This window comes from Hevea brasiliensis, chromosome 9, assembly GCF_030052815.1.
Source record: "Hevea brasiliensis isolate MT/VB/25A 57/8 chromosome 9, ASM3005281v1, whole genome shotgun sequence".
Taxonomy (NCBI): Eukaryota; Viridiplantae; Streptophyta; class Magnoliopsida; order Malpighiales; family Euphorbiaceae; genus Hevea; species Hevea brasiliensis.
This window is the reverse complement of record NC_079501.1, coordinates 99,610,642-99,621,535: the sequence shown is the minus strand read 5'-3', so window position 1 is coordinate 99,621,535 and position 10,894 is coordinate 99,610,642. Positions and strand designations below refer to the sequence as shown.

The following is a 10,894-nucleotide window of genomic DNA, read 5'->3' as shown; positions in this document are numbered from 1 at the left end:
GTACGAATAAAATGAGGAATTTGTAAACAGATAATAATTATAAATATTATAACTATATGCTAGAAAATTCTAATTGCTAAAAAAAAAATAATCAGTAGAAGCACCATAACCTTTGATCACTTGCATACCTGATAATCCAAAACTCAAAAAGTACCAGCAATTCCATCATCCTGAATCCTTAAAGATTTTACAAAGAAATCCTTAAAGATTTTACAAAGATAGTTTCAAATATTATCATTTTCTATCGTCTTAAATCCTAAAAGATAGATATTTTTACCTTCGTGTATTGATGGGGCATTAGAGAATCAAAGTATTAAATAAGTAAATCATAAATCTTGCTTCTTCTAATGACTTCCTCAGGAAATTTCTTCACGCCAATAAAATTTTGAAATATGTTTGATTTTGTAATTTTCTTTACCATTCAATCTCCTTGCAAGGTCTCCATGCAAATGAGATACGTACAACTCTTGAATTGTAGAAATATTCTGTAATCCTTCAGGCAGAAACCTCAACTCATCACAATCGTCAAATCGAAGGCGCCTCAAACTTGGAAAAGCCCCATTTACAATTTCAGTCCACTCCACTAGATTCCTTGAAGCAATTATCAAAGTTTTCAACTTCTGAAATCCACCTGCCTCGCAGGACTCTTTATCAATGAGCTTTGCTTCGTAGGCTTCCCAAAGTGTAAGATGTTCTAATTTGGGAAGAAACTGAAGAACTGAAAATGGCTCCTCCAAGAGATTAGAATACCATAGTTGTAGACTGGTTAGGTTTTCAACAGAGGGAAGCCAATTGGGCATTTCAACTAGACCACCACATAAATCAAGCTCTTGAAGATGAGGTGGAGGAGAAAATGGTTCCAATTCAGGTAGAAATGTGCCCTCGTCGGGTTGTTCTGCAATTAGTGACAGGGAAACAAGGTTTTCCAGTTTTATGATGGATGTGAATAGCTCACCAGCATGATCATCAGACACTCCACGAACATGAAGTGTTCGTAGTTGGGTCAAACTACTCAATTCACTAGCAATGCCAGCGCTAGCATAGACACCAGTGCAAGTCTGAAGATTTGCCAATGTACCAATACCTCTTGGAACTCTAATTCCATCACCATATTCGAAGATATCGGCAAACAAAAGGTGCCGAAGTTGTTCAATATTATAAATTTCTACAGGTACTTGGAATAGCTTTGAACAATTAGCTAGATGCAACGTTTGTGGAAGCGTCTTCATTTTAAAGCGGGTCAAGTATAAGTACTTGAGGTGAACCAAATCTCCCACTTCATCAGGTAAGTACTCTACTAGGCTCATCAACTTCAATACCAACAGAAACTGCAACCCACAGATGGTTTGCCAACGCCGCGGAAAATAGAATTCAATAATCAAGGATCGAATTAGAAGGCTTTTGAAGTTAGGAGGCAGGTCTTCTCCAAACGGAACAATATATGCATGGATGGGCCAAGTAGCAGCTTTAGAAACGAAATCTTGCTCCTCAACTTCAACTAGGCATGATTTTTCATAGAATTCGGAGACTTCTATCTGACTAAAAATATAACCTTCATGAAGCATCTCTAAGCCAATTAATTCGTTAATAATATTTTCTGCTGTATCCTCCATAATTTCCCCTGGTTTTTCTGGTATTAGACCTTGAGCCAACAATTGCCGAACTACATTTCCTTTATTCTTATCCATAACAAGTTTATTGGAAACAACATAACAATAATCTAAACAGGATTTGAGATAATGAGGAAGCTTTTCATAATTAGATTTGAAAGATGATAAAGAAGAAGTCTCACCTTTGTCTTCGTCTTGTTGAACCCTGGAGCTTGGAATAACATGAGCTTCAGTTGTTGTTCTTGTTCCACTGGGCATCTCACCATAAAAGTGACATAAGGCATCGGAATAAAAATGGTGGAAGAGAGGCATGATTGGGGATACTATGAGATCAAAATGAGGAACAAGCGTGCTTGTAAGATGAGAGAGTAAAGATGATCATATCAAGTGTCGGCAGAGGGGCAATTTAAAAAAAAAAAATGTCAGAAAAATGTCAGTAGTTGAGCGTTTTTTCTTCCTAAATTTCCAGTGGACCCACGCGTTAATTAGAAAAACAATTTGATCCTTATTTTTCAAACTATCAGTTTTGACTGTTTAATCTTGATTATAAAATATTAAATTTTTAGAAGGACTGAATATATTAATTTTGAAACAATAGAATCAGATAATAATTTTTTAAAAAATAAAATTATCATGCTATTCTCATAATGTAAAAATTAAATAGTATTAAAAGAAGACTGCAGTTTCACTGTGCTTATTATGGACACATAAGAAAAACTATAGAGCTGAATAAATATTAAAAAAATAATAAAAATAGGTTATTCTAATTTGGAAACTATTAAAATTTTAGATTTGAAAAGAAAAGTTAACCTGTAAAAAGGAAAAATATATAATAAGATTACTTTTTACGAATTCTTGATCTATTAAAAAAAATTTTAAATTTAAAATGAAAATTAAAGATAAAAAGGAAAAATATAAAATCCCTTAGTTGGGTTAAGAGCCGAAATAATCGGGAGCTACTTATTGGCTATGAAATCCCTTAAAATATTATGGGATGTAATACCTTAATGGATTGCTAAGCCTGTGAAGTATTCTGTGTGGGTAAAGAGATGGGAAATTTGAGATGGCTTCACGATTGTGAAAACCTTCGGAGTGATGGGTCGAAATACCCTAATTGATATTGAGATGGTTGTTTTCTCCCCTGGAGACCAACCATCATTGTTGGCTACCATAACCTTCAAATGAAGGATGAGACATGTATAGAGTCCCTTGAGATAAGAACGTTGCTATTCTATGGACAACATAGCAAATGAAACTGTTGCTAGAGTGTAACTTAAGAAGAGATGGTCATTGAATGCCATGATGGCAAGTTCGAATTATGCATGGATTCTATTGAATCCCAATTAATTATGAGGCAATATTTGCTAAAAGTTACAGAAGCTAAAATCAGTTACGAGATGAATTTGGAAAAGGGATAGGTGGATCCTAAATCATGTTGCGTAGAGATTGAATTGGCTTATGATAAGCCTAGAAAGGGTAAGAAACCCAAATATAAATTTGGATGTAATGAGTGGTAACACAAGAAAGGGTAGAGGCCCAATCGTGCATACAAGCACCATGAAGTTGCATTGACAAACAGTAGCATGAATATTCATACAAACTCGAAGTCTTAGATGCTTGGTACTGGTAACCAGGTCATAATGAGATGGTGGTTGTGAGAGCCACATTGTGATAAAAGTGGTGATACCACGCATGGGAGGGCTACACGCCTCATTAGATGTAATCTTTTGAGGAGAGGGTAGTGACCCCATGATGAATGGGTGTGCAAATAGAGCTTGAGGCCACCTTTGATACCTATGAAGTGAGAATACATAGAAAAGGCTAAGCAGGAATCAAGTGAAATCAAGTTATGGGCAAACAAATGATCTTGGGTCACAATTGTGATGATAATGGTGTCGAATAGAGTTCTAGACATCCGTGGGAGATCTAAGCAATTGTGATGGCCAAGCATTTAGGTTGTGATAACAAGATGAGCTTGATGACTGTGGCAGTCGTGTATATGTGTTTTTCACTGAGGAAACAAAAAATGAAAAGCATGTGGAACGAGAGAAGTTCCCTCGATGCAATCTTATGAAAATTTTGTAGGTGAAGAGTGTAATCATCAGCAACATGGTATCCCTTTGAGGTGTCAACCACATCCCAACTGGAAGATGAGAACTAGTCAAAAGGTGGAGATCTCAAGAAGAACATGAACGCAAAGCTCACTTGTTGTGCTCAAGAGGCATTGAAACCAAACAGGAAGAGAACAAAGTGAGCAGAAGCAATTGGTAGCAGAAAATTATTTATCATTGAAAGGCGGTAGCATCAAGAGATGGATAAACGAACAATGGGTGTGCAGTAAGAAATGAGGACAAGCCTAACTTGAGCAAGGAGTCCCACGAACATAATGCAAGTCCCAAAGGAGAACATGGTGATACACAAAAATAGGCAATGTGTAAGTTTCTCTATTCATTTACATGATGACTTTATTATTGGCAGCAATAATATCATAGCATGGTTCCAAAATTGGATACCATTACTTCCGTATGCTTGAGTTCATACATAACACTATTGTTTTGTATTTTGATTATTTTGCGAGGTACTCATAGTAGTGCAACCATAATGTAAAGCCATGAGAATAACTTGGCGAAGGCCCGATGATATTCATGCAGAGCCGTGCTAATCACAATATGGAGAAATGAAGGATCGAAGGAACCATCACAAAACGAGCCATAGAGAATTAAATGGGGGGGAGTATGTAGATGATTGAATGGATCAATCAAAGTAAGAACTCACTGGAATGTAGCACAGTGACAACCATAGTCAACAGGGTCGTCAACTGTCTAAGTGGGGGAGAATGTCACAAGGAAGAATATGGTACTTCCATCATTAATCAAGCGGGGCAACTAGGCTACAATCATAACATGACGATGATACGAAGAATGTGTATGAACACGCAAGTCGATATGAAGATGCATAAGAGAATCATGAAATTTATATGTGAGGACCAGACATGGAGAATGACATGAAGAGGCACAAGATGTTCGGGAGAGCTTTATTCAACAAGAGGCAAAAGAGGAGAGAAGGTGTTCGGGGCAAATCGATGAGGACATCGATTGTCTAAGTGGGGGAGAATGTAAGGGGGACAGCCCATTACCCCAAGAAGATTGGCCAAACCCAGCCAAGTTGTAGGCCTATGAGATGGCTAAAGGGTACAATTGATGAGAAAGAGAAGTTTGGCGGACACTTTTATGAATAAGGAAAAGTATAGGGGGGTGTGACAACCGAGACATATTGATGTCTCCTCCTGCCAGGTTCCACTTTGTCCCAAATGCTCTTTAGGGGGGTATGACTAGTTGGCCACTAGTGAGCACAATCGGGCCCAGCTAATTGCTATAGTTTGGTGTAAAGCTCTCTACCATCCCCGAGGTCACTGGTACAAGGGTGTGACTCTAAGTGAGCTCCCTACGTACTCATTGTACTAGGCGGCGGGCATCATGCTCTAGTAAGAGAGGAGCTCAGTGTCTCCATGAAGAAAGAGCTTCATGGACACAACAAGGCCGAGGGGCTTGTAGTGCGCGAATCTCTTAGGCCGAGGTTTCTACCTAGGGCTGACAATGCTACTCAGTATAGGGGAATAAATCTTATACATTGGCTTGGGTTCAGCCATACGGTCGGATGATGCTTATGGATGTACACGATGAGGGGCGACATCGTGCTACAAGGAATGTTAATACTCAATTATCAGGCTAGATACTTGAAAGACCCTCAATAAAAATATTTGAGATCCTCTATAAGGGGAAAAGTCCTTGATTACCACTTGGTTGGCCTAGATTGGGAGGAAGTCTAAGCGCCGCATGCGACTACTATCCGGGCTAGAAAGTGGCCCCGTGACACATAAAAGGAGGACAGGAAGAGTAATCTCCAATCTCCATCCAGTTGTTGCCATTCCTACAAACAATTGAGAGTTAGTAAGTAGTGTGTCTTTTCTTTCTAAACTTTCGGTAGATTCAGCGTCAGTGTTGATAGCTGAGGCTGAGAAGTGCTCCTTTTTTAATTTACTATCTTAGTTGGACTCCAACAAAAATAAAAAATTATTATTATAAAGTTCCACTAAATTACGCTATTTTTTTTAAATGACTAAATTACTCTATTAAACAATATTTGTGGATGATGATAAATTTATAATATTTTTCATAAATATAATCATTTTTCAAATTTTTTTAGATTTATTTTAATAAATTAAAATTAAAATTAAAATATTAATTTATGTTACTAAAAAAATAATTCTATGGTTAAAATCGTTAATTTAAAAAAAAATAAAAACTAAATTATAAAATAGAAATTAAATTAAAAAAAAAAGACAAATATAAATATAGCTTTTTTGAACTTTTAACGAAGACACGTAATAAAGTAATTCAAATGCTCATCGCCTTTTACAATTCCAAAGTAAATGGAGGAGGACCCCACCCTTTAAATGATTAACCTTTTGAAATTTGACAGGCTGCTCTTTGTAAGCACATGCATGTAGGCCACTGTCATCTTTTTTGGAGAGCTTCTATTAGAATTTCCGACTCAGAGCAAAAGTAAGAAAATTTTTATTGAAAGAATTGATGTATAAAATATATAATAAATAAAAATAACATAAAATATCAAATTTATAAAAATTTTTATTAATTTAAAAAAATTATAATAAAATTTCTATAATAATTATTAATTAAATTGGAATAAACTTTCATTTATTATCAAGAAAAGTATCTGTACAAAATTATATATCATACACACCAGAAAAAAAAAAAAGTGAGAACAAACAATCAACCTACACAAATGAAAGAATGACCAGTGTCCTACGAAACTAATTTACAGATTAGCTAAATGTCAATTTAATCTATCTTAATGAACACACTCCCTCAAGATGGAGGTTTAAACAAATTCTGAATCCTCAACAATTTGATCTCTTCATTGAACAAATGTTGTTGCTATAGAATCATTTTCTGTTTTATCTCTTATAAGGTGACAGTCAAGTTCAATATATTTTATCATCTTGTGAAATATTGAGTTTTGATAATGACAAAATTTTAATATTTTTCATAAATATGATTACTGATCATAAAATTTTTTGAATTTATTTTAATAAATTAAAATTAAATTATTAAATTAAAAGAAAATAATGAAAATTATATTATAGAATGAGAAATTAAATTAAGAAGGATCCTTTCTTTTTTTAATAAATTGTTAGAGAGCATTGAAACGAAAGTTGTTTGTTGAATTTAAGCTTTGTTAAACAATGGGCAATACCATTGGCTTTTCTGTTGACATGTGAAATGGAGGCTTAATTTTCCAAGGTCTGCTGTTCTGGACATTTTAGAAAGTTTCTATCAGAATTTCCAACTCAGGTTCTATGTATAAAATATATAATAAATAGAATAGCACAAAATATCAAATAATAACAATGTTTATCAATTCAAAAAAATTATAACAAAAATTTCTATAATAAATATAAGTGTTAAAAAATTATAGTTTTAAAAACAAAATTAGTGGGCATACAAATTATTATATTAAATCCTCATAAAAAATTCATTGACTCAAAGCTAAAAAAAAAATAAATATAAATCTTAAAACATATATGTAAAATTAGATATCAATAAAATTAGATAGCGTCACGTTGACAGCAAAGGCTGAGACAGGTACTCGTTTTCAATTTGCTACCTTAGCTGGACTCCAACAAAAATGAAAAATTATTATTGTTATTATAAAGTTCCACTAAATTACTCCATTAAGCAATATTTGTTGATAATGATAAATTTTTAATATTTTTTCATAAATATGATCATTGTTCAAAATTTTTTTTTGATTTATTTTAGTAAATTAAAATTAAAATATTAATTTATTTTTCTTAAAAATAATTCTATGATTTATGTTTTTAAATTCGTTAAATTTAAAAGAAAATAATAAAAGCCATATTATAGAATGGGAAATTGAATTAAGAAGGAGACAAATATAATTTAATACAAAATTATAAATCATAAGAATTTTGAGCACACACGAGAGTCTATAATAATTCTAAAAAAAAAAAAAACTATAGAGCTGAATAAATATAAAAAAATAGTAAAAATTGGTTATTCTAATTAGGAGTCTATTAAAATTTTAGATTTAAGAAGAAAGATCAACGTGTAAAAAGGAAAAATATATGATTAAATTATTTTTTTACGAATTCCTGATTTATTAAAAAAATTTAAATTTGAAAGGAAAAATATAAAATTAAAAAATATTCTACTTAATGTATTTAAATACAAAATTGTTATGGAAGATTTTATTTATGGGGTTTTTCTCTTATTTAATCAAAATTATCACAATTTCTTAAATGATGATATTTTCTTGTATTGTTTTTTTCCTATTTAATAAAATTTATGAGAACATTATTTTTATTTTTTCATTTAATACAATAAATTTTTTTTTCCTCTTGTGTGATAAATAAAATATTATAATTATATTTATCTATTTAGGAGAATTAGGAAATTGTGATTCGAATTTAATTTTATTAAGTGAATATACAGCTTTAATTATAAATTAAATCATGTTAGATAAATAAAATATTATAATTAATAATTAAACTTAATATTAATGTAAAAAAATAAGAATTAATTAGATAGAATTTAGAATTATATATATTTTTTATTTAATAGAAATCATTGTTTGACATTATTAAGGGATGGAGGATAAATTAATGTCACAATCATTTGGCCAGCACTCAACTTGGCATTATCTTAAAAAAAAATTGACAGGCTTTGTAACCATGTGTCTATATGCATCGTCTCTATTTTTAGACTAAATTGATTGAACTTAAATGAAAATTTTTAGGTTAACTTAAATAAAAAATTAAAAATAAATCAAATTAAACTTCTCTAATAATACTATATATTTTCTAATCCTAATTTAACTTTGAAATTTTTATTATTAATTAGCGATAGAGCCTATTTTTTTTCATTTATTTATTATCAATAAACTCAAATTCATTCTCTATAGCTCAACATTTTCTTTTATTTCCTTCAGTTTGTGAAGTTTTTCTTTTTTGTTTTTTAACGTAGGATTTGATTTCTTAATATCATTATCATATTTTTCTTTTATGAATTTTTTTTTCACATTTTCTATGAAAAAAAAGTCTCTCTTCTTCCTCTCTCCCTTCGTGTATGGTTTTCAGGGATTTTGAACCAAACCAAGAAATTATATCAAACTGATAGGAATCATACCAAACCGAGATTATTTTGATACTTTTGTCCTGTTCTGATTCTTCACTAAGAACTGAACTAAAATCGTATCGAAACTAAATTAAAATCATACCAAACCGGGAATCAAATTTATACATATGTTTTTATATGATTTTTTGGTTGTGTTATATGCTTTGAATACAATTATATATATTCACACACACACACACACACACACACACACACACACACACACACATATATATATATATATAACTATGAACTAAATACAACATAATATTTTATTTTATTTTTTTATATTTTCTTAATAATTTTAGTAAAAAATACATTAAATTACCTTAAAATTTCTAATTATAAATATATAATTATACCATATATATGTTAATTATAATTATATTTATATCTTATATTTAAATCTTATATAATTAATAAATAATTAAAATATATATTATATGATATGCTTATATTACTTTATATAATATAATTAATTTTAAATTATATATGCACTTTATAGTTAATGATTATATAATTTATAAATAGTTAAAAAATATATTATATGATATATTAGATATTAATAATCTAATGCAAGACTTATACGTTAATTCAATTATGAATTTTTAAGGAAATAATTATATAAAATTATTTTAAGAATCAAGAATCAAATCAGAACTGTAGTAAATCGAACCGAAATAAAAAAATTAAAAACTGTACCAAATTAAAATCAAAACAATGAAGAGTTAAACTAAAATCGTATCAAAAATTCGAATTGGTTTCGATTTCTAAAAAACCTCAAATTAAATTAAAATCGCACACTCTTATTTTATTTATTTATTTTATTTATATTTTTTTAATAATTTTTAAATATATATTTTACTTCGAAATAGATATATATTTATTCTAAGTAAATTCTTATTGATAGATGAAAGAGAATACTCTCAATGATGGACATAGATGAAAGAGAAGTGTTGCTGGTTGGTAAAGGGTCTTTTCTTCCTAAATTTCTAGTGGACCCACACGCTAGTCCTTATAGCTGAGGCCGAAAGTAAAGATGGTCATATACGCGTTGGTAGTTGGTGAGGGGTCTTTTCTTCCTAAATTTTTAGTGGACCCACGCGTTGTTGTTTACCGCTGAAGTTGAGAGCTACTCCATTTTCTATTTGTTGGCTTAGCTAGACTCCAACAAAATTAATTATTTAAGAAGAATTACTATTACAATGCTGTATCAAATTACTCCATAAAAAATACATATGTTGATAATGATAAATTTATAATATTTTCACAAATATGATCATTGTTCCAAAAAATTGTTGAATTTATTTTAGTAAAACATATAATATTTAATATTAAATAATAACCAAAAAAAATATAAATATCATACTTTCTGTCTTTCTAATTAAAAAAAAATATATACTCTTTATTTTTCAAACTATTAATTTTGGCTTTTTACTGATTATAAAATTTTAAATTTTTACTGTAATTCAATCTTCATACTTTAAAATAGACCAAATAATTTTAAAATTAAATTGTACTTTAATTCTTTAAATATTATATTATTATATCTTATAAAGTTTTTCTTTTTTTGGAAAATAAAAGATAAAAGTTTCATTAAATTGAGACAAAATATAAATTTAAATTACAAAATTTCACACTACTATAATTTTATAGAAAAAAATTTAAGATAAATCACTTATAAAATATAATAGCAATTATCTTGATTTAATGGAGGCAACAAAATTCATATCTATCAATAAGGATAGACTTAGGATAAACACATACCTATTCCCAAATGATAAAATTTTGGAGATTATTAGAAAAAACTAAAAAAAAAAAAAAAAAAAAAAAGAGGGAGAGGAGTAATCACTAGTGAAAATACTCACCGATGACTGCCCTAAAATAAAATGCTTATAAGAGGAAAAAGGAGAGAGAAGAATGAGAGCTTAGAGAAGGAGACAGTTAAGTATCTTGGTTGTGGCTTGAGTTTTTTAATTCTTATAATTTTCATTTGTGGTAGTACTATAAGGATTGAAAATATTAATTTTGAAACCCTAGAATCAGAGAGTATTTTTTTTTTTTGCT

The 10,894-nt window shown here is 30.1% G+C and overlaps 1 protein-coding gene across 1 annotated transcript; it reads right to left on the bottom strand.

The window, feature by feature from the left end:
• Positions 1-99: 99 nt before the first annotated feature.
• On the bottom strand, positions 100-2,024 carry LOC110667838 (disease resistance protein RPM1-like). Its single transcript, XM_058154105.1, has one exon. The coding sequence runs from the start codon at positions 1,920-1,922 to the stop codon at positions 357-359; it is 1,566 nt and encodes a 521-aa protein (XP_058010088.1). The 5' UTR covers positions 1,923-2,024; the 3' UTR covers positions 100-356.
• Positions 2,025-10,894: the final 8,870 nt, after the last annotated feature.